The sequence below is a fragment of the Cyanistes caeruleus genome, chromosome 5, assembly GCF_971803275.1.
Source record: "Cyanistes caeruleus chromosome 5, bCyaCae1.hap1.1, whole genome shotgun sequence".
NCBI lineage: Eukaryota > Metazoa > Chordata > Aves > Passeriformes > Paridae > Cyanistes > Cyanistes caeruleus.
Window position 1 is genome coordinate 1,796,197 of NC_141705.1, and position 26,792 is coordinate 1,822,988.

The 26,792-nt window shown below is 51.9% G+C and overlaps 1 protein-coding gene across 19 annotated transcripts in view; it reads right to left on the reverse strand.

The window, feature by feature from the left end:
• Nucleotides 1–26,792, reverse strand: part of DYSF (dysferlin) — a 74,085-nt gene that overhangs the window by 35,315 nt on the left and 11,978 nt on the right. For 13 of the 19 annotated variants that reach the window (XM_086887934.1, XM_086887932.1, XM_086887933.1 and 10 more), the window contains 23 exons: nucleotides 26,034–26,149; nucleotides 25,610–25,723; nucleotides 24,020–24,197; nucleotides 22,924–23,048; nucleotides 21,993–22,099; nucleotides 19,584–19,776; nucleotides 18,751–18,906; nucleotides 16,619–16,750; nucleotides 16,137–16,303; nucleotides 15,745–15,859; nucleotides 15,548–15,653; nucleotides 14,894–15,036; nucleotides 13,360–13,533; nucleotides 12,605–12,710; nucleotides 12,275–12,352; nucleotides 9,613–9,794; nucleotides 8,690–8,830; nucleotides 7,834–7,863; nucleotides 7,153–7,179; nucleotides 4,274–4,375; nucleotides 3,406–3,567; nucleotides 2,714–2,879; nucleotides 1,994–2,067 (listed from right to left, as the gene is read on the reverse strand). In XM_086887934.1, coding sequence (XP_086744060.1) covers nucleotides 1,994–2,067; nucleotides 2,714–2,879; nucleotides 3,406–3,567; nucleotides 4,274–4,375; nucleotides 7,153–7,179; nucleotides 7,834–7,863; nucleotides 8,690–8,830; nucleotides 9,613–9,794; nucleotides 12,275–12,352; nucleotides 12,605–12,710; nucleotides 13,360–13,533; nucleotides 14,894–15,036; nucleotides 15,548–15,653; nucleotides 15,745–15,859; nucleotides 16,137–16,303; nucleotides 16,619–16,750; nucleotides 18,751–18,906; nucleotides 19,584–19,776; nucleotides 21,993–22,099; nucleotides 22,924–23,048; nucleotides 24,020–24,197; nucleotides 25,610–25,723; nucleotides 26,034–26,149 — 2,894 coding nt within the window. Of the gene's footprint in view, nucleotides 1–1,993; nucleotides 2,068–2,713; nucleotides 2,880–3,405; nucleotides 3,568–4,273; nucleotides 4,376–6,307; nucleotides 6,350–7,152; nucleotides 7,180–7,833; nucleotides 7,864–8,689; nucleotides 8,831–9,612; nucleotides 9,795–12,274; nucleotides 12,353–12,604; nucleotides 12,711–13,359; nucleotides 13,534–14,893; nucleotides 15,037–15,547; nucleotides 15,654–15,744; nucleotides 15,860–16,136; nucleotides 16,304–16,618; nucleotides 16,751–18,750; nucleotides 18,907–19,583; nucleotides 19,777–21,992; nucleotides 22,100–22,923; nucleotides 23,049–24,019; nucleotides 24,198–25,609; nucleotides 25,724–26,033; nucleotides 26,150–26,792 lie in introns of all 19 variants that reach the window. The other 6 variants (XM_086887929.1, XM_086887928.1, XM_086887923.1 and 3 more) reach the window with 1 other exon arrangement.

Consider the following 26,792-nt stretch of genomic DNA (forward strand, 5'->3'; position numbering starts at 1 on the left):
GAGGTGCTTCCAATAAATTTATCCCAGGGAACAAAGCTCCAGGATTCCAAAGCTCCATCTCATTCCTTCCTCCAGAATCTCTGGGATGGGATCCTGCATTCCCAGGAGCAACTCCCAGAGCTCCAAAGTGTGTCCCTATCCAGAGGTTTTATTCCCAAAGGAAAAAGTGGGAGCAGGTTTGACACCAACCTGCTTTTCCATAACTCATGGAAATCTGAGCAGAGAATTCCAGGGAATTGTGGGCGTGGCCAATCCCACTCTGGGCATCGCAGGGTGTTCCACCCATCCTGACCGCTCAGAAAAATGGGACAAACTGGGAATGTCACCCGCGGGAATGTCCAGCACCACATTTTCCGAGCACTTCCAGCATGGGATCGTGGGAAATCCCAATTCCAGCTCTTGGGAAATCCTGGATCTGGATCATGGGAAGCCGGGCTCAAGCTCCACATCCCAACTAAGGATCCCTCCGTGGGTTCAGCCCCCAGAAGATTCCCACATTATTCCCTCCGTTTTCTCCCAAGTTTCTCTGTCCTGGACTAAAAAAAGAGGGATTTTATTACAGAAATTCCTGTTCCTAAATTCCATCTTTTTCCACGGACACGCTCCAGTTGCCTTCCTGAGAAAAGACAAAGCCCAGCTGTAAATTTTAAGGATAAATCCTGAAATGGGAAGCGAAAAGGAGGGAATGAGGCTTCTTCCCCAGTTTCCCAATACTCCAATCAGGAGCATTTTTGGGAGCTGCTTTTCCCTTTCCACACTTTCCCAATTCCCCTGTCCGGTTCCTAATGGAAGCTTGAAGGATTTCAGGATAAGATCCCAACGGAGCTGTGAACAGGATCACAGAATCATGGAATGATTTGGGTGGGAAGGATGTTAAATCTCATCCCATTCCACCTTTTCCATTGGCAGGGACACTTCCCGCAATCCCAGGTTTCTCCAAGCCCCATCCAGCCTGGCCTTGGACACTTTCAGGGGTGAGGACTGGGAATGAGCAGGGCCACACCCACAGTTTTTTGGGAATTTGCCGAATTCCTGATTCCCAGATTGATGTGGGATCCAGCCTGAGCTTGGATTTGTGGATACACCACAAATATCCAACAGCACCAGAGAATCCTTGGGAATAGAAACCCCCAGGAGCCACCAAGGATGTGGATAAAGAGCAGGATCCATGCCCAACTTGGACACCTTGGATTCAGCAGCTCCTCCATCCCTGGAATTGTTCACAGCCAGGGAAACTGAGGCAGGAAACACCTGGAAGGGAGATTCCTTCTGGAAACTCCAGCCCTGTGGCATCCAGGAATAGGGAGAAGGGAAATTCCAGCCCCTGATATCCCACCAAGGGATGGGAGATCAGGAAAAGCTCCACCAAACATTCCTGACACCATTCCCAGCTGCTCCAGAGGCATCGGGATCGCCTCCGGATCTGTGCATCCAACACACAGCTCCATCCCAAAGATTCCTTCTGCTGGAGAAGGAGCCCAGGGGCTGCGAATAAAGGAACTTTCCAGAAGAACGGAAACTCCAGGGGTGTGTCCATCCTGATCCATTCCTAAGGGAATGCTGAGATCCCTCAAATTCATTGGAACTGCACCAAATCCCCCCTCCTTCCCTGCTCCCACCACCATGGATTCAGGATTCCGCAATCCCAGCCCAGTAAAATTCCTGCAAACCGGGAGCCAAACTGGGAAAAGGAGACCCAGCCATGGAGCAAGGACGAGGGAGCCTCAGGGAAATTTTGCTTTCCTTGGGAAGAGCCCGGCATGGATTTCTCTCCATCGGGAAAGCAAATCCAGCCCTTCATTCCCACCATCGGGAATGAGGAGGAGTTTGGGGTTGTGCAGCTGAGGAGAGGGAGGGAAAACACGTGGGAGCTGGAAAAGGATGGATCTGACTGGATCTGGCCTCGCATCGGCGCCTCGGATCCGGCCTCACCAGATCCACCGGAGCACGGAAAGAATCCGGGATCTTCCCAGTGTGGCCGCGTTTTCCGTACCTGGATGGGGATCAGGGGCTCTTTGTCATCGATGTCGATGAGGACGTCATCCCTGGGTGTGAGGCTGACGTCATCTGCAATAAGAGCAGGGTGGCACCGTCATCCCAGGATTTGGAAATCATGGAGTCCAGAAACTTGGGATCGACCTCCAGGAGTGATCCCAGTTTCTCCCAGACTGCACCTCCATGATCCCAATCCCATCCAGACCCTTCCCGCCATCCAAAGTTCATCTCCATCGTCCCAAACTCATCCCAAACCTTTCCCACCATCCAAAGATGATATCCATGATCCCAACATCTCCCAGACCCTTCCCACCTCACAAAGTTCATCTCCATGATCCCAACCTCATCCAGACTTTTCCCACCACCCAAAGCTGATCTCCAAGATCCCAATCCCATGATCCCAATCCCATTCAGGGCTCCAAGGAGTGAGAGGGACTGGGGCCAAGGGCTGCAGGGACAGGAGCCAGGGAATGGCTTCCAGTGGGAAAGGGGAGATTGGGCTGGGATCTTGGCAAGGAATTCCTGCCTGGGCTGCAATTCCCAGATTTGCTGGGGCTGCCCCTGGATCCCTGGGAATGCCCAAGGCCAGGCTGGATCCCCCTGGGAAAGTGCAACCTGTCCCTGCCCACAGATGTGGTGGAACAAGATCATCTTGAAGTTCCCTCCCAACCCAACCATTCCATGACTCCATGGACACCAATCCCGATATTCCCATTACCTGGCTGCTCCGGGGACGTTCCTGTGTCCTGCTGGAAGGGATCCCAGTAGAATTCCTGGAGGGAGCGGATGGTGCACTGTCCCACCACGGGTCTCCGGCCGAAGGGGCGGTTGTCGATGATCTTCAGGATGATGGGAGGGCTGTAGAGGCTCTCCTTGGGCAGGCGCTGCGGGAAGAGGGACGGGAAGAGGGAATGAGGCTGGAAAGGGAGGGTGGAGGTTCTGCACCATCCTCAAAAATCCAAGGGCAGAAGGAGCTTCACCAGAAGAAATAATTGGATGGAATTCTGAGGTCTTTCAAGAGAAGAATCAGTTTTATGGAATTTTGAGGTCCTTCACCAGAGGAAACAACTTTATGAACCTCCAAGTCCTTCACCACATGATCTATTTTTATGGAATTTTGAGGTCCTTCAAGAGAAGAACCATTTTTATGACACCTCCAGGTCCTTCACCCCATAAAATCCAATTTTATGGGACTTCCAGATCCTTCAGAACAAGATCCCTTTTTATGGAACTTTGAGGTCCTTCACAAGCCCCATTTCCCTGGAACTTTGAGGTCCTTCACCCCAAGATCCATTTTTCTGGGACCTTCAAGCCCTTCAGAAGATCCACCTTGATGGGACTTTCAGGTCCTTCACCCCATTTTTGAGGATTTTTCCCCATTCCCATTCCCCATTCCCGCTGGGACCTCACCACTTCCATGAAGAGCACGCAGACGTCGAAGTTGGGGTTCTTCTTGACGTTCTTGATGACGCTGGACTGGACACGCTGTCCCCCACACTCCACCAGCAGGCTGGGCGAGGTCACGCTGGCCAGCTGGAAGCTCTTCAGGTTCCTCAGGCCCCAGGCCAGGATCTGTGGGATGAGGGGACACCAAATCTTGAGCCAAACTTCTGCTTCCAGGTTTTCCATGGAGCTCCTCAGCAGTGGAGGAGAACCTGGAGGTTGAACCGTGTAGGACAAGCAGTGGTGGGAATTATGGAATTCTTGAGGTTGGAAAAGACCTCCAAAGTCATTGGGTTCAACCTGTGACTGATATTCACCTTGGCACCAGGAGTTTCTTGGAAATTTCCAGGGATGGAGATTCCAAACTTCCCTGGGCACTTCCAATGCCTGAGCACCCTGTCCATGAAGGAATTCCTCCTGATATCCAACATGAACTTCATCCTTATCCCATTCCCTATTCCTTGAATTTCCTCCTTATCCCATTCCCTATTCCCTGAACTTCATCCTTATCCCATTCCCTCTTCCCTGAACTTCATCCTTATCCCATTCCTTTGTTCCCTGAATTTCATCCTTATCTCATTCCCTATTCCCTGAATTTCATCCTTATCCTCTCTCCTGTTCCCTGAACTTCATCCTTATCCTCATCCTTATCCTTGTTCCCTGAACTTCATCCTTATCCCATCCCTTTTTTCCTGGGAGCCAACCCAAACTCCCCCAGTTCCTCCTTCCCATCAGGGAATTGTGAAGAGCCGGAAGTTCCCCCTGGAGGTTCCTTTTTCTTGGAATCCCACCCTGGATCCCATTCCCAGCTCCGATTCCCGGCTCCGTGGCTCACCTCGATGGCCGTGCGCTGCAGGACGGGTTTGATTCCCTGCGGGACCACATAAACGTTGGGCTCCCGCTGCGGCGGCGGATAGGGAAGGTCGGAATCCGCGGACTGCGGGAACGGAGAGGGAAAGGAAAACATCGGGAACTGCCAGGATGGGACATCAAACCCCTTTCCGTGTTAGATCCAACCTGGAAGCTCCATCTTTGCCAAACTCATCTCTCCCGGGAAATCCAGGATGGGAGAGATGAGGAATGGCAGGACAGAGGTGCCAGAAAAGTGGTTTTATCCCTTCAATCCATCCTGGAGAAGATCCAGCATTCCCGAGCTTTTCCCAGGGAAATACAAAGGATCTGCCCTCCAAGGTTTTTAGGGAATGACGGGATGGAATCGCCTCGATCCCATCCCGGGATGGCAGCGGGATGATGGAAGGGATGAAGCAGCGGCAGCGGGTTCAGAGTTGGGAGATTCCCAAAAAATTTGGCAGGAGCAGCACCATGGGATGGGGGATTGGCATCACCTCTGGATCTGGGAAGGGGCTGTGCTTCATCCCACACTTCATGGATAATCCATAAATCCGTGGGATAGGGCTCAGGTGAAAGTAGCTGGGAATTCCATTGGGATCATCCCAAATCTGTGAGGCAGCCAAGGAATTCCCAATTTGCCCTCCCAGAAGAGGAAGGTGGGAGCCAGAATTCCTCCCCTTTGCTTTTCCTGCATCTCCCAGAGCCCTGAGAAAGGCTGGAATGAAAGCAAAACCTCTGGAAATCCATCCCCGGAGCATGGAATTCTCTCCCAGCTGGAATTTTATTGGATTCAAGGACGTGTGCGTGTGTTTGAATTATGGGATTGGGTGAGGGATTGGCTCTCCAAAGGGATTTTCCACATGGATTTTCCAATTTTCCATTGGAAAGGACATTCAGGAACATCCAATTCCAACTTCTCTTTCCATAAAATTCCAAGCTTTCGTTTTCCTTGGGAATTGCTGGTTCCTGGGTCCAGCTGCTCGTTAGACAAAGGTTTTCGGGAATTCCGTGTGGGAGAAGGTGCCTGGGATTCCCACATGGAGCAGCCACTCCTCCATCCCATGATCCACGTGCTCCCAGAGCCGGTTAGTGCTGGCAGGGAATGGGAATTTTATCCGGGATAACCCGGAGGAGAAGGGAGAGCTGCCGAGAACTCCCACATTCCCTGGGTTACCTCCGGAACTCTAATTCCCAAAAAAAAAATCTCATTTCAGACTGCTCCAGCCCAAAATCATGGAAGGGTTTGGGTTGGAAGGAATTTTAGGGATCAATCCTTCGGCAAATCCAATGGGAAATCCTTGGGAAAAGAGCTCCTGCCCCATCCCTCCTCTCCAGGATCAACTTGGATTTTAATCCTGCAGCATTCCAGGGTTTTTTAAGCCCTTCCCGCTGCTCTCCCAGTGGTTTTCCAGGCATTCTCCTGGATTCCAGCAGAATGCTGGAGGATGGAATGTTCCACCTGATGGATGGGAATGAGCAGGGAATTCCAGGGATGAGGCGGGAGCAGGGAAGGACCAGGATGGGAGTGGGAAAAATCAATTCCCAGATGGAGGCGGCTGGAGGGAGGAAAATCCATGAAAATCCTGCTGGGAGCCAGGATGGGTTGAACGAGGATAAATCCGAGGGAACCCAGGCGGCACGGACCTTCAGAAATCATGGATTCCAACCCGGATTTGAATCCAGGATGAGTGAAAATCAGCATGGATGAGGCTGGGAAAAAAAAGTCTGGAAAAGATTCCCAGTTTATATGGAAGCTGGAATGTGATCCAAAGATAAATCCCAGAGTTTGGCAGGAATTTAGCCCCCAAAGGCCATTCCCAAGAAAAAATGGAGAAGGATGGAGCCAGCCTGGTCCTTCAGGAGCATCCATGAGGCACCGGAGACTCCGGCCAGCACCAACCCTTGGGATGCAGGAATTTTGTTGGGATGGGGTTCCCACAATCCTGCTCTCCCTGAAAGGCTCTTCCGGGATTTTCTTGGATTCTGGGAAAAGGGAAGGAAGGGAGGAGAGTGATACCCATTGGAGGAGCCCCTCCGAGAACAAGGCAGGGATGCAGAGCTGTGGAATGTCCCATCCCGGAATTCCGGCAGTGGGAAGAAACCGAGGAAAAAGAGGAGAGAGATGATTATGGACACACGGAAAAGTGGGATGAGCTCCCAAGGAAAGGCGGATTGGGCAGGGAAAAAAATCTTGGAAAAATGCATTTATCCCAACCAATCCAACCTTTCCTGGGAATGTAGCTCGGATCTTTCCTAGCTCATCTCCCGGATTTTGGGATTAACGGCTCCGAGGGCCGCCACAACATTCCGAGAGTTGTTCCCTTTCCCTGCCTGGAGTTCTCCAAGATTCCCAACTCCACCTCTTGGTTCAGCCCAGGATCGGCTCCATGGGATGCACAAGGATAAAATCTCAGGATCCTGGGGGTGGAATCAGAATCATAGGCATGATGGAATCTTGGGAATAGTTTCCGTTGGAAAACTCATCCCATTCCATGGGCAGGGAACCTTCCACTATCCCAGGTTGCTCCAAGCCTCATCCAATCTATCCCTGAATTTTTCCCGGTACGAGGGACAAAAATTTCCTTGGGAACAACGGGAACAGTCCGGCACATCCTCGATTCATGGCAAATTCCCTATGGAAAGTCTGGAACTGGGATTTCCTGAGGACACCTCATTCCAGAGGGTAAACGGATCCCAATATTCCCGGCCATGGGGAAAAGCCCATCCGGCCAGGGGTCGTTCATATTCCCAAAATCCTGATGCTCCCGGCTTGAGTCATCCAGGGAAAAAGAGGAATTTTTTCCCAAGGAAGCAAATTTGAACAATTCCAGGATGAAAACCAAGGAATTCCAGAAGACTCACCTCATCCAGGCTGGAGGAGAGCTCGCTCTGGGAAAGAGGAGGAGAGGACGGAATTAGAGGGATTCTCTTCCCTAAGCCCATCCCAAGGTTTCTAATTGGAGCTGACAGCTCAAGGGAATCATGGAATGGTTCAGCTTGGAAAAATCCTTAAATCCCATCCAGTGCCACCCCCTTCCCGTATCCCAGCTGGATCCAACCTTGGGCATTCCCAGGGATCCATGGAAAACCTGGGAATTGCAGCCCAGGCAGGAATTCCTTGCCAAGATCCCAGCCCAATCTCCCCTTTCCCACTGGAAGCCATTCCCTGGCTCCTGGCCCTGCAGCCCTTGGCCCCAGTCCCTCTCCAGCTCTCCTGGAGCCCCTGCAGGGACTCTCAGCATTCCCTGCATTTTGCCCTTCTCCAGGGGAACATTCCCTGCTCTCCCAGCTTGGCTCCAGAGCCTTTGGAGTATCTCCACAGGATCCTCTGGATCCTGGAATGGAATCAATTTTCCCTGTCAGGAAGGAGCTGCCCCACTCCCGGTTTTCCTTATCAGCTGAGAAAAAATTGAATCCGTGCAGGAATTCCAAAAGAATTCCCTAGGACAGGATGGAGGAATTGCTGCAGGGCTGGAAACGGCCTCCAAATCCCTGGGAAAGCTGGGAATGGTGCTGGATTTGCAAGAAGGAGTCAGGAATTACCTCAAATCCAGGGATGTGATGAACAGCTGGCTGCAGGGAGAGAACACAATTCCCGTTCACATTCCCGATGAGAATTCCTCCTTTTCCAGCCGGGAACCTTCAGCCCCTTCCGTTCCCAGCTCTAAAAATCCCAGACTCTCATCCAGTCAGGAAGAACCAAATCCACCCGGATGATTCCCACTGGGATCAAACGGCTCCTCCAGGAGCACATCTCATTCCAAAGGCCTTTCCAAGGCTTTTCCCACCCGGTTCTGAGGGAATGAGGAGGAGGAAGAGGCCACCTGTGGATATCTGGGCCCCGTCCTGGTGTTTGGGATGGGATTTCCAGGGAAGAAGGAATTGTGGGGATTCCCATTCCCAGATAAATCTCAGGGCTGGGAAGGAAGAATGGGATACAGGGATTGATCTTCCCAATCCATCCTTTTTTCCTGGCACATCCGGGATGCAGCCTTTGGAAAATCCAGAGTGGCTTCAGCTCTCCTAAATCCCCTCCTGAAATCATTCCAAGGAAAGGGCAGCATTCCTTCGGGATTTGGCAATTCCCAGCTCCCCCGATATTCTGAATTCCTGGATTCAGAACTCCAGGACTTTTCCAAGGAGAGAAGGATCCATTCAGCCCATCCCACTTGGAATTCCGCAGTTTTCCATCAGCCCAACCTAAACCACCCTCTTTTCCCACCTGGACAACCTCACCCTATGGTCCCTCAAAAAGGGACAAATCCCAAATCCCTCCGGCTCTCCCAGGCTCCGATGGATGGACTAAACCCAACACCTGGAAAATCCTGGTGAAGATCCGCTTGGATCCTGGGGAAGAACCGGAATTCCAGAGCATTCCAGGCTCAGGGATGGATCTCACCTTTTCCCTCTGGATCAGCTCAAAGGCAGCCAGGAGCTCACCGACATTCCGGCCAGATTTGAGGACGGGATACCAGGAAAGCCGAGGTGAGCGCTCCAAGCTGGGCCGGCAGATGCAGCGTCCCATGAATTCATCCGCACCCTGGAAAGGGAATTCCAAAGAATTGGGAACCGCGGGAATTGGGATCATTTCTCCCAGAGAAATCCATCCCCTCCTCAGCCAAAAATCAGGAGCGAGGGATGATCCCGTTAGGGAAGTGGGGCAGGAAAATGAATGGATTGGTGCCCACACAGCCTCCGGTTTTCCAACTTCTCCCTGGAATTCCTAAGGCTGGAAAAACACTTTTTTGGGAATTCCTATCCCAGGTTTTCCAGGGCAGAAACTCAGAGCTTTCAGCAGCTCCAAAAAATCCCATTCCCTGCTCCGCACCGGGATATTTGGAATTTTTTCCTGCTTCCTGCTGGGAAGGAGGAGGAGAAAGAGGGAAAAAGATTCCTGAGATATTCCTGAGCCCTTCCCAAGGTGTATTCCAAGCATTTTTCAACAGAATTCCCTCCTTGGTTTTTCCAGGATTTGGGGTTTCTTTCCAGCCCGGTTTTTGTGGGAAAAACCTCAAGTTCCCGCCACCATCCCCTCAAAATTCCATCATTCCCAACCACTTTGGACATGGCAAACAGCAGAGGGCATTGTCCTACTTCCCTGACTGCTTCCAACTTCATCCCAAGGTTTTTTCCATGAGAAAACCCCGTTAATTTCCCCACTTTAAATGAGGGTGAGGAATGAACGGAACCTCAAGGATGCCACGGGGTTTTCCCTGGAATTTTCCCCTCTGGAACATCCACCTCAAAGCCTGAACCACCCCAGAGACACCAGAAACCGCATTCCAGAGGCCGGGAATTCCCGGCAGGAATCGCCGCACTCACGTAGGTGTCATGGTCGTAGATTTCCACCAGGATGTTGGGCGGGGACTCGGCCACATCCCGAGAATTCCCGAAAATCTCGATCTCGTAGAAGATCAGGGTCTGATCCCAGGTGGGATTCAGGGTGTTCTTCTCCACCACCGTCTTCTGGCTCTGGTGCAGGAAGGAGACGATGGCGTAGGGATCTGCGGAAATTCAAGGAATGGGATTCAGGGATGGATCCCGGCTCCAGCTCTTCCCAGAATTCCAAGCTCCATCCAGAACTGGCTCCCAAAGAATTTGGGAATTCTCAGTTGGCTCCATCTCATCCTGAGGTCCCTCAGGTCTTGCCTGAGGAGAAAGGAGGGGCCCCGTCTATCCTGCCTGGAATTCGGCATTCCAAGCCTAGAGTGCCAGGTTTTCCAGGTGTTTTTCTGCCTGGAAAAGGCCCAGTCTGAGAGTTGGGACTGTTCTAAAGATCCAGGGAAATCTTGGAGCCATTTCCAGGGCCTAAAGCAGCTCCAGGAGAGCTGGAGAAGGATTTGGGATAAGGGCTGGAGGGACAGGAATGGCTTCCACTGGGAAAGGGGAGATATTGGGGTGGGATTTTGGGAAGAAATTCCTGGCTGGGAAGGTTGGGACCATCCCACACATCCCTGGGTGCAGATTCCAGGAACATCTCACACGTCCCGGGGAGCTTTAATGGGAGCCAAAGGCTGCCGCTTCCAGGATTATCCCAAATTCCTGGATGCAGATCCCAGGATTATCCCACACATCCCTGGATTCAGATCCCAGGAAAATCCCACATCCCTGGATTCGGATCCCAGGAACATCCCACATCCCTAGATTCAGATCCCAGGATTATCCCAGACATCCCTGGATTCAGATCCCAGGAAAATCCCACATCCCTGAATTCAGATCCCAGGAACATCCCACGTCCCTGGATTCAGATCCCAATCAGGACCAGCTGATCCCAGCAGCATTCCCCCTTTTCCAAGGAATGGGGGCACCAGCACTTGGATTTCCCCCTCTATCCATGCTTAACAAGCCGGGGCCACTCGGACATTCCCAACAAACCTTCTCCGGGAAGAGCCTTTCCCACTTTTCCTGGGCCAAATCCATTACACCAAACAAAAACCCCTGGATTTGGAGCTGCTTTTCCCTTTTTTTTTTCCTTTTTTTCCCCATTTTCCCTCCCTTCTCCTCTTTTTTTTTTTTATGGAAGCCTCTCTAAAGCCCCTTTGTTGGGAGCAGGGAATGTTTATTTTTCCAACTGCCGAGCCCCTTTAATGAACTCCTTTATTCCCGGCAGCGGGAATCACAATCCCGCATTGTGGAACGTTGCTGCTCATGTTGTCCTTGGCCGGGATTTTTCCAAAGGAAAACGATTCCGGACTCCCCTCCCGGGCCATGAGCTCACCTCGCTCCCACCTCCTCATCCCGACAAGGAGCCTTTTGTGGGAATTCCAGGTGGGAGCAGACACTGGGGGATTTTTTTTTTTAATTTTTTTTTTTTTTTGGATGCCGCGGGGTGTTTATTCCCAAAAAAAATCACATTATTCCAACTACTGGGAAAAGCAGGATTCCCTCAAGGTCACAATCCAACTGATTCCCCAGTTTTGGGATTGTCCCTGTTTCCCATCATTCACGGGATGTATTGTTCCAAGGGGGGTTTAAATCCCGGAATTTGGAGGGAAATCCCACCCAAATCCCTCTGGAAATTCCCATGGGAATTGGAATAATCCTGGGATGGCCCAGCCCAGCCTCCAGGGACGAGGATGTGGGATTTTCCAATCATTCCAGGAATTCCTTCCCCCCTCAACAACATTCCAAAGGGATCTTCCACCTGCATCCAACCAAGCACCTCCAGCATGGAAATCCCATGGATAAAAGGATTTCTCCTATTCCGATTTCTTTCCTATCCCAAAAAAACCCAGCATGGGAAGCCCTGGCCGCACCAGCACAATCCTGGGAATTTCACAAATCCCTGGAATTATGCTGGGAATGGATGAAGCAGCAGACAAAGCTGTTTTCCACCCGGATTCCCTTTTTTCCATGGGAATCCCTTCTCTAAATCCCAAACTCCAGGGCCTGCTGCCTCCTGTCCAGCTGGGAGAAGGGGGATGTTAAGGAATTATGGAATCATGGAATTCCACACTGTTTTGGGATGGAAGGGACCTTAGGGATCATCTGGATCCAACTGGGAAACTTCCACTGGATCAAATCCAACAAGGAATTTCCTGAGGATGCTGGAGAAGAGGGGCCGGACTGTGCCAAGATCCTGATTAAATCCTGTCACCCTCTGGAATTTTCCCCAGGCACATCCCATGGAAGTTTCTCCCTGTGCTCCATCATATCCAGCCTGGAGAAGAAAAAGCTCCAGAGATTCCTTGGAGCCCATTCCAGGCTCTGGGAGAGCTGGAGAGGGACTGGGGCCAAGGGCTGCAGGGCCAGGAGCCAGGGAATGGCTTCCAGTGGGAAAGGGGAGATTGGGCTGGGATCTTGGCAAGGAATTCCTGCCTGGGCTGCAATTCCCACATTTGCTGGGGCTGCTCCTGGATCCCTGGGAATGCCCAAGGCCAGGTTGGGATGGATTTGGATCCAGCTGGGATAGCGGGAATTGCCCCAGCCCATGGGATGATCCCTCTGATCCTGGAATTCCATGCCGGTGCAGATCCAGACTCACCGGAGAAGCTGTCCTTGTCCATGGCTATGAGATCCCGCGCCTGGTACAGGTAACAGCGCAGGTGGAATCTGTTCCCGGCTGCCGGAAGAAAGGGAAACATGGAAAAGATCCCAGGGAACAGATATGGAAAAGGTATTCCATCATTCCCAACCTCCCATCCAAGATAATCCCGGCTTAATCCCCCCAGGGTATCCCAAGCGCCGATCCCAGAGCCTGTGGATGCTCCCATGAGCACCGTCCTCCTCTCCACCCTTTTTCCATCTCTCTTTTTCCATCTTTTTCCTTGGAAAAGGATGGGAAAGGCCTTTCCTGCTCCCCTGGGATCCTTACAGTCAAAAATGCAGGAGATCGTGGGTCTGTTGACTCCAAAGCTCAGGGTGGACGCGGATTTTCCGTCGGATTTTCCATCGTCGCTCCTGTCGTCCGTCACTCCTCCCTGCAAGGAAAACAACAGAAAGTCAGGAATGCTGGGATCGCCTCCCGGATTCCCCATGGGAAGGAATTCTCCGGGACGCCCAAGAGTAGTCTGGGCTTCCAGCGTTCTCAGAATCCTAAAATTTAGGTTGGAAAAGCTCTTGGAGTTCTCCTAATTCCCCTCTGGCCTTGGAATATTTGCGGGAAAAGGAGCGATTTCCAAGGCTGAGAATTCCCATTTGCAGATCCCACGGGAAAAAGGGGGATGGGAACAATCCTGCCAGGAGCTCTGGGTGTGAGGGGCAGCCAGGATCCCCCAAAATGGGAGCAGCTCTTGGAAAACACCATGGAACCGCTTTTATCCCAAAGGGATCAACTCTGGATTGGAGGGAAAAACAGAGCAAGGAAAGACGGAGGGAAAAAATGCCAAAGAGGAGAGGAAAAACTTCCATAAAAACACAGAATGGGAGCTTTGTGCTGCTTTGGCTTTCACAGAACCATTGGAAAAGCGGCGGATTGGGAAATCCAGAGTGCGGAGAAAGCCAGGAACAAACAGGGAAAACAGGGAACCAACAGGGCGGATAACGGGAAGTGGATAACGAGCAGCCGATAACGAGCGGCCGATAACATTCCCAGGTGGAAATTTGGGAATGGGAGAAGCTGTTCCCTACCAGAGCCCCTTCCAAGGCGAAAACGGCAGCGGGGCCAGTGCGTTCCAGAGGCTCCATCCGGCGTCTCCAGCGGCGCCGGCGGAAGGCGTCGGAGCGGCGCTGCTGGAGGTGGAAGCGCCAGCCGAAGAGGGAAGCGTATTCCCAACCGTCCCCATCCAGCTCCTCCTGCTTGTGCTGCCGGACAGGGATCGCAGGGATCAGGTTTTCCAGGATTGACCCAGAAGGTGGATTTAGGTTTTTTGGGATGTTGTTGGCTACGGTTGTTCCGCCCCAGGTTTTCCCTGGGTCTCCCCCGGGTTGGAATCGAGGAATGGAGTCATGGAATTGTTTAGAGGGTCACAGAAATTTTGAGGTTGGGAAAGATCTCTGAGGTCATTTAGTTAAGGTTGGAAAAGGCCTTGGAGATCATCATGGAATCATGGAATGCTTGGAGTGGGAAAGGGACCTTAAATCCCATCCCATTCCAACCCAGGGACAGCTCCCACCATCCCAGGTGGATCCAAATCCATCCCAATCCAGCCTTGGGCACTGCCAGGGATCCAGGGGCAGCTGGAGGAAATCTGGGAATTGCAGCCCAGGCAGGAATTCCTTGCCAAAATCCCAGCCCAATCTCCCCTTTCCCACTGGAAGCCATTCCCTGGCTCCTGGCCCTGCAGCCCTTGGCCCCAGTCCCTCTCCAGCTCTCCTGGAGCCCCTGCAGGGACTCTCAGCATTCCCTGCATTTTGCCCTTTTCCAGGGGAACATTCCCAGCTCTCCCGGCCTGGCTCCAGAGCCAAAATCCTGGAATGATTTGGGTTGGGAGGGACCTTCAATCCCATCCCATTCCCACCCCATCCATGGGCAGGGACACTTCCCTATCCCAGGTTGCTCCAAGCCCCAGTGTCCGGCCTGGCCTTGGGCACTTCCCAGGATGGAGCTGGATTCTCCCAATCCATTAACACTGCTGGATCCACCACTGTGAATGCAGCCCTTCACCAATCCCTGGGTTGATTCCCACTTGGAGCGGGATAGCTGGAAATCCAGCAGATCCACTTCCCATCCCACTTTTCCCTTTGCCATCATCCCGAACCCCCCCACAGCTCTGCCACCTCTGGAATTTCTCCCTGGATCATCCACACCAATCCCTGGGAGGTTTTTCTCCCTCCCAGTGACACCCACAGCAAACAGGGTGATGGTGACTACAATTATCCCAAAAAATTTCTGGGAAGGGAGACAAGTGGCCTTGGGTAGCGGCAGGGGGCGGAGAAGCCGGAGTGGCATTCCCGGTCCAATGGCACCATCTAGAGGGAAGCGGGATAGGGACAACCTGGGAACATCGGCCCTCCCTCCTTTCCCACACTCCAGGACTCTCCTGGATCTCCCCATCCCACCCCACATTCCGGTCAATCCTCCGGAACATTCCCCACCCCTGGGAATGTGGCGTTTTCCACCAGAAACCGGGACGATCCTTCCCCAAATCTCCAAGGAAAAGCAGATCCTGCCAAAGCTGGGCACCCACCCGATCCGGTGGCACCTTTTCCCAGCCCATCCTACCTTTTTCATGGCTTCCATGTGCTCCAGGTCGCGCCGGCGGAGCCGCACCCAGCGCCGGCGCCGGTTGGTGTGGAACATCTTCTCCGCCGGCACCCAGGCCTTGGGCTTGCGCTCCGGCGGGATCGTGATCCCGTATTCCCAGCCTTGGGAAGAAGGGAATTGCTGGTGGAGGTGGGAGAAGAGCTTCCCCCCCCAACCTTGGCTCCCAGCAGGAATCTTCAATGCTGAATCCCACAAAATTTCCCAGCTGGATTTCCGTCCTGTTGGATGGCTAATCCATCCCTCTGGAATGCCCAGGGATGGATCCCTGGTGTTCTTGGCTCCAAATCCCACCCTGGAGACTCTTCCCTCCCATCAGTCCAATCCTTGGAACCATCCTAGCACTCTCCAGCCTGCTGTTTTCCATTTCCTTTCCATCAGGATATTCCCAGATTATCCCAGCACTGCCTTTGAGAATTCCCAGAATTCCCATCCCACAGCTCCAGGGACAGACACAGGAAAAGGATCCCCCGGAGCCTGATCCCTTCTCCTGATCCAGTTCCCACAGCCAGGGGAATGTTCTCATCCATGGACCATAGAAAGAAATCCCAAACTTCCCAAATCCCAGATCCCAAAATTCCCCAACCCAGGATCCCAAAATTCCATCTTTGGTACCTTTCTCATCCACAGCCCTGTTGAGATCCGTATCCCATTCCACGTCTTCCCACTTCCAGCCTGGAGGACACTCGATCTCATCCTTGGGCAGGACCTTCTCCCCATTCTGTGGGACACAGGGAATTTACCCTCAAACCCATCCCTAAATTTCCCCTGGGATTCCAGACCGGCTCCCAGAATTCCCAGTTTTCCCTCACCACATCCGTGTAGAAATCGGTCATGTGGATCCACTGCCCTCCGGGCAGCCGGACCTGGTTCTCAAACACCTCCTCCACGAAGCTCAAGTGTCCGGCGTCCACATCGTGCAACAGCCTGAATCCCGGGAATACCCAAAATCAGGAATTCTCCATCCCGCTTTCCTCCTGCGCCATCCTCGGCGCTCCCAAATTTTTCCCACCTCTCCAAGCAAAGTTTCCCCTCAGGAAAAATCCAAACCAGGATGAAAAATCCCACCCCAAAGCTCCTCAGTTTTGGAGCATCCCAAGATTTGGATGAGAAGGAATCACATCCATGAGCGCAGACGAGGAACCCCGGGGGAATCCCAGATTTTGGGATTCCCGGGAATTCCCAATGGAAAAGCCCCACTCACGTCTTTTCCGGGCAGACGAACCAATCCCCAGCCCAGGTCCATCCCACGGAAGGCCGGAAGCTGTCCTTGGGAAGCTTGATCCGGCCGGTGACATCGGAATATTTGGGATAAGTGAGGCCGGTGGTGCCCCAGTTCCCCACCAGTGCCAGCTTGGTCTGGTTCTCGTACTGGGAGAGCCAAAAAAAAGATGGATTTGGGGTCAGAATAACAGAATTCCATGAATAATCCCATAGAATCCCGTGAATAATCCCTGCTGAGGGACAGACCTCCTGGGAAAAGCCCAACCCATTCCATGGCATCCCGATTTTCCCATTGACAGGGACAACGCAGCTCCATGGCTCATTCCCAACTTTCCCCTCAGCATTCCAGGCTGAGCTGGTGGAAACAGCTCCTCCTTCCCACAGTTTTTAGGGAACAATGAGGTTTTAGGTCCAGCCCAGCCCCTTTTCCCACCAGGATGGGGATCCCTTGGGAATGCTCACGGTTTCGGCGAAGACGGAGAGTTTTCCCTCGGCGAATTGGTTGAATTCCTTCTCATCCACGGCCAATCCAAACCAGAGCCGCACCCGGATCTGCGCCGGGATCCGCGGCCCCATCACCTCCTCCTGCGGGTACTGCCAAGGAAAAGATCCCCAGGAAGGGATTAATGGGAATTCTCGGAGGTTGGAAGGGTGGGAATGAAGGTTCCTGGATGGGGCAGGTGGGACATGGAGCAGTTGGGATAATGTCAGGAGTGGGTGGAGTGCTTTGGGATCGTGGAATTGAGGTTGGAAAAGACCTTAGGGATTATCCCAATGCCACCATCAACATCCCTAAAATGTGTCCCCAGATGACCTTGAGGAGCTTCAAATTCCAGTGGTCCAGGACAGGATCAGGGACAGGATCAGGGATAGGATCAGGGATAGGATCGGCAATAGAATCAGGGACAGGGACAGGATCAGGGACAGGATCAGGGACTGGATCAGGGACTGGATCAGGGACAGGGACAGGATCAGGGATAGGATCAGAGACAGGATCAGGGATAAGATCAGGAACAAGATCAGGGATAGGATCAGGGTCAGGGACAGGATCAGGGACAGGATCAGGGACAGGGATAGGATCAGGGACAAGGACACAGAAAGGTCAGGGACAGGGACAAGGATAGGGGTAGGGAAAAGGACATGGACAAGGTCAGGAACAGGGAAAAGGACAGGGAACAGTTCAGGGACATGAACAGGGACAAGGACATGGACAGGGACAAGTTCAGGGACATGGACAGGGAGAAGGTCAGGGAGAGGGAGAGGGACATGGACAGGGATGAGTACAAGGAAAAGGACAAGAACAGGGACAAGGACAAGGACAAGGTCATGGACAAAGCCATAGGCAAGGACAGGGATAAGAACAGGGACAGGGAGAGGGACAAGGGACAACAATAGGGAGAGGGACATGGGCAAGCTCAGGGAAAAGGACAAGGACAAGGACAGGGACAGGGATAAGTTCAGGAACACGGAGAGGGACAAGGACGTGGCCAGGGAGAAGGTCAGGGAGAGGGACAGGGACAGGTTCAAGGATAGGAAGAGGAACATGGACAAGCTCAAGGAAAAGGACAAGGACATGGAAAAGGAAAGGGACAAGGACAAGGTCAAGGACAGGGAGAGGGACATGAACAAGCTCAGGGACAAGGACATGGAAAAGGAAAGGGACAAGGTCAGGGACATGGACAGGGACAAGGTCAGGGACACCCTCCAGGGTCAGGACAGCAAACCCAACTGACAATTTCAGCAAAACCAGGAACAATCTCCAGGAATTTTTTCCTCCCTGCCCTTTTTCCCTCCATCCCATCCACTTTTTCCCACTCTGAGAGCTCCTGGTTTTCCATCCGAAAATCACGGATAAGGAAAATTCCCAGTTTTGAGATTTGAGCTCATTTTTGGTGCCAGCTGGGTTTGGGAACGGGGATTTTATTTCATTTATTTTATTTCCTTTTTTTTTTTTTTTTAACTTGTTCCATTCTAATTTCCTGCTGCTGGAAGATATTTCCTTCTACCTGAAGATATTTTCCAGACCTGAAATATCCTTAGAGATAGGAAAAGCTCGGAAAGTGCTTGGGAGAGGAGGCAGCAGCCAAAACTTTCCGGAGCGGCAAAGGGTTGGAAATTTGGAAAAATACTAAAAAATGAAAAAAATAAAATGGATTTTCCTAAAAAAAAATCAGAAACTGGGAAAAATCTTCCCTGCCTTAGAATTGCAGGATAGAGGGAGATATCCAGGGAATCTGCTGCAGATCCATGGAGCTGGACTCCACCAGAAGCACAACTTGGAATTTTTCCTGCAGTTTCAACTGGGCTGCAATTCCCAGAGAAGTTGTGACTTGCCTCTGGATCCCTGGAATTGTCCAAGGCCAGGTTGGATGGACTCAGATCCATCTGGGATAATGGAAGCTGTCCATGGATGGGGTGGAACTGTTGGGATTTAAGGTCTCTCCCAACCCAAAGCTTTCCATGATTCCATGAAAGTGGGTCTGAACGTCGTGTTGGGATTTGAGCTTTCCCTGCTGGATTTTCCATCTTTTTTATTAATTTTTAGTGGAGAAACGAAAAATCAAGATTCCACTTGGACACGTTTCCAAAGGTACCTTGAGGAAAATGGTCTGGAGCTTCCCGCAGTTCCGGCCGCAGCAGTTGGAGATGTTCCGGGAATACAGGACCTGGTGGGCCGGGATGCGGGCGAAGGCCACACGTTTGTCCCCCTGGAGCATCCAGATGACGATGTCTGGGAGGCTGTTCTGGGGCTGGAAAACACAAATCCGTAGGATTCCGTTGGGAGGGATCCACCAGCACGGCCCAGAATGGGATCATGAAATCATGGAATGGTTTGGGTTGGGAGGGATCTTAAATCCCATTCCATGGCAGGGACAACTCCCACTATTCCAGGTGGATCAAATCCCAATGTCCAGCTGTGCCTTGGACATTCCCAGGGATCCAGGGATCAGCCCCAGCAAATGTGGGAATTGCAGCCCAGGCAGGAATTCCTTGCCAAGATCCCAGCCCAATCTCCCCTTTCCCACTGGAAGCCATTCCCTGGCTCCTGGCCCTGCAGCCCTTGGCCCCAGTCCCTCTCCAGCTCTCCTGGAGCCCCTGCAGGGACTCTCCGCATTCCCTGCATTTTGCCCTTCTCCAGGGGAACATTCCCAGCTCTCTCAGCCTGGCTCCAGAGCAGAGGGGCAGAATTCCCCTTTTCCTTCAGTGGGATCAGCCTGGAGCACATGGAGTTTCCCACCCACCAACATTCCAAGTCCTTCTCCCAGGGCTGCTCCCTATTCATGAGTTGACCTCAATTCATCCATGAGCAAGACCAACCTCAACTATTCCAGCCAAACCATGGGAGAATCCATGGATTTGGGAGCCAGGATGTAACATCAGTCCCACTTCCCACAAAAACCCCAATGGGAAAACCAGGAAGTGTCACCTCCTCCGCCATGGCCCGGAGCCGGCACAGCCAATCCTCAGCCTGATCCAGGATTTGGGAAAGGCTGGAATTCTCGTGCTTGAGCCTCAGGGCCACCTTCAGGATCTGCTCCAGGTGGGTGCTCCGGAAGCGGAAAAGGTTCTGATCCAGGTGGGTGCTGGATGCCTTCCCCAGGACATCGGGAAGCTTCAGGCTGCAGGGATAGGTGGGAATCAGAGATTGAGTTAGATCGGGATGGACCTTGAAGGCCATTAAGGATCATTAAGGGTTGTTAGTTGTCATTAATCATCATTAATGGTCACCAATCATCATTAATGATGATTAAAGGCCTGTAATGGTCACTAATGGTCACCAATCATCATTAATGGTCACCAGTCATCACTTAAGTTCATTAATCATCATTAAAGTTCACCAGTCATCATTTAAGTTCATTAATGATCATTAAAGGTCAGCAATGATCACTAAAGGTCATTTATGGTGGTTAATGATTATTAATGGTCACTAATGGTCACCAATCATCATTAACGTTCATTAAAGGTCAACAGTGATCATTAATGGTGATTAATAGTCATTAATGATCACTAATAGTCATCAATCATCACTGATGGTTGTTAATGGTCATTAAAAATTATTAAAGGTCATTAATGGACACTAGTCATCATTAAAGGTCATTAAGGATCATTAATGTTCAACAGTCATCGTTTAAATTCATTAATGATCATTAAAGGTCATAAATGGTCAGCAATGATCATTAAAAGTCATTAATGGTGATTAATGGTCACTAATGGTCACCAATCATCATTCATGATCATTGATGACCATTAAAGGTGATTAATGGTCAGTCATCATCATTAATGGTCATTAATGGTCACCAGTCATCATTAATGGTGATTAATGGTTATTAATGATCACTAATGGTTACCAATGATCATTTAAGATCATTAATGATCATTAAAGGCCATTAATTGTCATTAATCATCGTTAATGGTCATTAACCCATCCCAAATCCAGCCCCAATAGCTGATCCAGCTTCTTGTGGGATTTTCCGGCCCTTTTTAACGGTTTCTCCATATTTTCAGCGAGTTTCCAAGGAATTGAGAAACCACCAAAGATATTTGGGAACAGGAAGAGCAAAAGAGCCGGGATTGCCCCTGGAATCAGGATGGGAATGAGCCCCACCCACATTTTAATATCCATTGATCCCAGCTCCTGGAAAAATGGATCAGGTGCCAAACTGGGAGGTTTTCCTGTAAAATTCGAGGATTTATGGATCCGCTGCTATAAACGAACTTCCTGTTCCCGGCTTCTGAGCTGAAAATCAGGATTTCCTCCGGAAAAAATAGATGGAGAGAAAGATAAATTTATTTTTAGGCCCTGGAGAAGTTTGGAAATGAGATTTTTGAGGATGAGACATTCCCACCTCGGGAATTGGGACTGGGATCTGTAAATCCCAGTTTTTATTGCAGGTAAATCGGGAGAACATGGAATTATGGAATGGTTTGGGATCTTCCACTATCCCAGGTTACTCCAAGCCCTGTCCAGCCTGGTCTTGGACACTTCCAGGGATGGGGATTTGGAGTGAGGGAGAATGAGAAGGGAAAAGGTGGGAAAAGCGGGAAAAAGCGGGAAAAAGGGGGAAAAGGGAGGGAGAGGGAGGAGAAAAAACGAAAAAAATAGTGGAAAGGAGAAAAAGGGGGGAAAAAAGGAAAAAAGGCAAAAAAGGGGGGAAATGGGGGAAAAAACAAAAATAGGAAAAAACCAGGAAAAATAAAAAAATGGAAAAAAGGGGAAGAGAGGAAAAGGGAAACAAGGGAAAAAAGAGGGGAAATGAAAAAAGGGGGGAAGTGGAGGAAAAAGGGAAAAAACTGAAAAAAGGGGAAAAACAAAAAAGGGAAAGGGGAATAGGGGAAAATGGGAGAAAAGGAAAAAAATAAAAGGGAGAAAGAAGGGAAAAGAAGGGAATAAAAGAGGGAAAAGAAAGAAATATAAAAAAGGGGAAGGAAGAAAAGAAAAAAGCAAAAAAAAAAAGGAAAAGGGGAGAGCGGAAAAAAGAGTGAAAAGGAAAAACTGGAAAAAAAGGGAAAAAATGAATAAAAGGAAACTGGGAAAAGGCAGGAAAAGGGGGAAAGGAGAGGAGAAATTAGAATAAAAAGAAAAAAGGTGGGAAAAGGCAGGAAAAGGAACTAAAAAGGGATAAAAGGGAGAAGGAGGAAAAGGGGGGGGAAAAGGGAGGAAAATTGGAGGAGAAAAAAAGGAGGAAAACTGGGAAAAGAGAAGGAAAAGTGGGGAAAAGGGAGAAAAAAGGAGGGAAAAAAGTCAGGAAAAGGAGAAGAGGGGTGGAGGCAGTGGTTCCTTACAAGATCAAGAAGAAAGGTCAGGAAAGGTTTCCCATCCCGAATTCCCGAATACCTGCAGTCAGCGATGACGTCATCGAGCAGTTGGGATCCCAGGGCCTCCAGCTCTGTTGGAGAGCGGTTGGATTTCAGGGCCACCAGGACCTTCTCCAGGTTTGCTTCCTGCAGGAAAAATGGGGATCAGGAGTTACAGAATCACCTGGAATCCCATCCCGCTTCCAGGACATTTCCAGCAAGGGGTTGAGGAAGCTCCCTGGGATCAGAGATTCCACTCTGGGTTCCGCCAGGGATCTGCATCCAAGTTTTTGGAGATCCAGGGGAACCAAGAGGGAAATCTGTCAGGAAATGTGAGAAATCACTCAGGAGCTGAAGGATGGCCCCTGGATCCCTGGAATTGTCTCCAGGTCGGACAGGGCTTGGAGCAACCTGGTATCGTGGCAGGCAGATCAAATCCCTGAACATGGAATGGGATGGGATTTAAGGTTTCTCCAAACCCAAACCATTCCAGGATTCTGGAGCCCCTCTGCTCTGGGAAAGCTGGGAATGTTCCCCTGGAGAAGAGCAAAATGCAGGGAATGCTGAGAGTCCCTGCAGGGGCTCCAGGAGAGCTGGAGAGGGACTGGGGCCAAGGGCTGCAGGGCCAGGAGCCAGGGAATGGCTTCCAGTGGGAAAGGGGAGATTGGGCTGGGATCTTGGCAAGGAATTCCTGCCTGGGCTGCAATTCCCACATTTGCTGGGGCTGTCCCTGGATCCCTGGGAATTCCCAAGACCAGGTTGGATCCTGCTGGGACAGTGGGATGGGTGGGAATAGGATGGGATTTAAGATCCCTTCCCACCCAACCCATTCCAAGATTCTGTGACTCCATGAAGCTCCTCCTCCAGCAAACACACTGAATCCATGTCACCAGACACTCCCCACCCGCAGGTGGCCTCTGTCCCCTCCCGGTGTCCCCAGGGATGTTCCCAAGATGTTCCCGGGCACTCACCAGCCGCTCGGCTCCGTGGAGCAGGAGGTTCTGGGCGTCCATGCGGTGGCTGATGTCCTCCCAGTAGGAGGAGAGCACCACCACCGGCTTCACGTTCCCCCAGGGCAGGTAATAGTAGTGACAACCTGGGGGACAGCACCGTGTCACCTCAGGATAACGGGATCCACCCCTTGGGAGCCGGGGATGAAGGGGAAGAGCAGGATTGGGATGGGAATTCGCCACTGAAGGTGTTTGGGAGAAAGGTGGGAATGGTGCTGTGCAAATCCTTAAGATGTCACCGAGATCCGATGGGATCTGACTCCACGGCTCTGGCAGGGATGCCAGAAACCAGCTCAACATTCCTGGTGGGATGAGGATGGGAGCCAGGAAAAGGCCAGGGAAAGCTGCTCCCAAAAACCACCTCATGGAGCTGAGAGAAGTTTCGGCTTCCCTGCTCCTTCCCAGACACAAATTCCCAATGGCTGAGGTGGGAAAACCCTCTGGAATTGTCTGGTCCAAGCAGGGACACCTTCAGCAGGATCACCTGGACACAACCTCTGGCTTCCCCTGGACCCCTGGAAGTGCCCAAGGCCAGGTTAGACATTGGGATTGGATCCACCTGGGATGGTGGGAGCTGTCCTCAACATGGATGGGGTGGGATGGGACTGGATTTAAGGTAATTTCCAACCCAAGCCATTCCAGGATTCTGGAGAGAGCTGGGAATGTTCCCCTGGAGAAGGGCAAAATGCAGGGAATGCTGAGAGTCCCTGCAGGGGCTCCAGGAGAGCTGGAGAGGGACTGGGGCCAAGGGCTGCAGGGACAGGAGCCAGGGAATGGCTTCCAGTGGGAAAGGGGAGATTGGGCTGGGATCTTGGCAAGGAATTCCTGCCTGGGCTGCAATTCCCACATTTGCTGGGGCTGATCCTGGATCCCTGGCAGCACCCAAGGCCAGGTTGGGATGGACTTGGATCCACCTGGGACAGCAGAACGCTCCCCTACCCACAAAACCAAACAACCTTCAAGCCCCTCCCAACCCAAACCATTCCATAATTCCGGGATTCTCTCCCGCCAGCCGGGTTCGGATCATCCCAAAGGATGGGATCCGTGCCATGCTCACCATCGAAGACAGCCCGGCTGTACTGGGTGGTGGAGGCCAGGGGCAGGCAGGTGGTGTCGAACTTGTTGCCGTAATTCCCGATGCTGACCTCGAACTGGATGGCGCCGTCCACGCCCTGGAGCATCGTGGCCGAGTAGAAGGCGGCAAAGAGGGAATATTTCCGTCGACGCAGGTATTTCTGGAATACGGATGGGAATTGGAAGTGGAGGAGATGCTGCTGATGATCTCCAGGAGGCTGAGCCAGGAGAGGCGGGAGGGTAAATCCTGAGGAGCGGCTGAGGGAGGTGGGAATGGTCTGGAGAACAGGGAAAAGCTGAGGGAGGTGGGAATGGTCTGGAGACCCAGGAAAAGCTGAGGGAGATGGGAATGGTCTGGAGAACCAGGAAAAGCTGAGGGAGGTGGGAATGGTCTGGAGAACCAGGAAAAGCTGAGGGAGCTGGGAAGGGACTGGAGAACCAGGAAAAGCTGAGGGAGATGGGAATGGTTTGGAGAACCAGGGAAAGCTGAGGGAGATGGGAAAGGGGTTCAGTCTGGTAAAAACAGGGATCCAGAGGGACCTTCTGGCCCTCTACAACTCCCTGGAATGTTGGAACCAGGTAGAAGATGGGCTCTGATCCCAGGGAATAACAGGAAAAGAGGGAACAGCCTCAGGCTGTGCCAGGATCAGCTCAGGCTGGACAGCAGCAGGAATTTCCTCATGGAAAGGGCAGTAAAGGATTGGGAGCACCCAGGGAGGTTTGGAATCCTCATCCCTGGAGGTTTCCAAAGAATTCCTGGATGTGGCTTTCAGTGCCGAGGTGGGAATCGGGCACAGCTCGGACTTGATGACCTTGGAGAGCTTTTCCAACCTCAGTGATCCTGGGATGGGAATCTACTTGCAGGGGGAAAGACAAACTTTGCAGCACAGGAATTTTGGGGGAATTTTAGGAAAAACAGATGGAAGAGGAGGCTGCAATTCCTCATGGAAAAGGAGCCAAAGGAGGAAATCTGAGAGAGCCGGAATGAAGGGAAATCTCCCACAATGTCATGGGAGACCTTGACAAGTCTAAAGGAGCTCCAGGAGAGCTGGGAATGTTCCCCTGGAGAAGGGCAAAACCCAGGGAATGCTGAGAGTCCCTGCAGGGGCTCCAGGAGAGCTGGAGAGGGACTGGGGCCAAGGGCTGCAGGGCCAGGAGCCAGGGAATGGCTTCCAGTGGGAAAGGGGAGATTGGGCTGGGATCTTGGCAAGGAATTCCTGCCTGGGCTGCAATTCCCACATTTGCTGGGGCTCATCCTGGATCCCTGGCAGCACCCAAGGCCAGGCTGGACTGGACACTGGGATTGGATCCACCTGGGATCAGAGATTTCTCATTGTCCATGGAACAAGGTCAGCTTCAAAGTCCATTCCCACCCAAACTATTCCATGATCCCACCATTCCATGCCCACCATGACCAACTCAGATGGATCAACCTGGGCACTTTGGGGTGGAAATCCAGCAGGAAACCCAATCCAGGAGCTCATGGACCATGGGAAAACCTCCACCCATGGCTGACATCCCCTCCATAGCATCCCACGTGCCAATCCCAGAGATTTTCCAGAAATTCCAATACCTCCACCCTCAGGATGTCATCGGCAGGAATCTCCTCCACCTTCTGCTCCATGTGCTCCACCAGTTTGGTCTCCAGCTCCACCAGGATCCGGCCCCGATACGCGACCCCCTCGCCCTTGGGATAGACCAGGAACAGGCGTCAGGATACCGAAATTCCCTTCCCGAGACCGAGCTCTGCCTTTGCTTCCAAGGAGCTCCACTGCAAGCACCGAGCTCAGGCAAAGAATTCCAGCCGGCACTTCCAAGGTGGAATTTTGGGAGCAGAGCAGGATCGGGAGGCATTAGCGGGAATTGCCGGGAGCGGGAAACGCAGCGCAGGCTCCTGATGACAAAGCCAGGTTGGATTAGAAGCAGCTTTTTTTTTCTTTGGGAAAAGAGGAGCTGGAGGGTTATTTTGGGATGTGCTGGGAAGCAGCCGATGTCACCTTTCCCAAATTGAGCGTCTCGTAGGGATCGGGAAATCCGGTGAATTCCCGGGGGCTGCCGTACAGGTTGATGTAGCAGGGCCCGAAGGTCGGCAGGAATCCCAGCCCGTCATCCACTGGGAATGGCAGGGAAAAGAGGGATTAGGGATTCCTGGAGGCACCTTGGGAATGTGTCACACTTGCTGTAGAATCACAGGGATCACACAGCTGGAGGACACCAAAATCCTGGAATTTTCACCCATTTGGAATCCCACAACCTCACCTTGGAGCAGGAGAAAGATAGGAGGATGTGGCGCTGAATCCTGGGAATTCCCAATCCCAGGAAAATCCCCATGGAAAAGGGCAGGGTCAGAGAGGGTTCAGAGAAGAGTAAGAGTGACAGAAGAGAGGGAAGAGCCTCAGGATGTGCCAAGGGAAGTTTGGGTTGGATTTTCGGGAAAATTCCTTCCTGGAAAGGCCTGTCCCCATCCCTGGAGGGATTGAACATCCCTGTGGATGTGGCACTTGGGGACATGGATATGGATTTGCCTTGGCAGCCAATGGATCGGAGGGATTTTCCAATCCTGTGATTCCATGAGGAGAACCACTTGTTTTTATGGAATTTTGAGCGGGAATCCTGCCCTGAGCTCCGTGCGCCCGGCTGGCTCCACATTCCGGACATGACAGAATCCCAGGAATCCCCAAAACGGAGCCATTCCCTTTTCCCAAGGTGCCCAACTCATCCCAGCTGATCCTCCCCCAGTCCAGAGAGCGGAACCA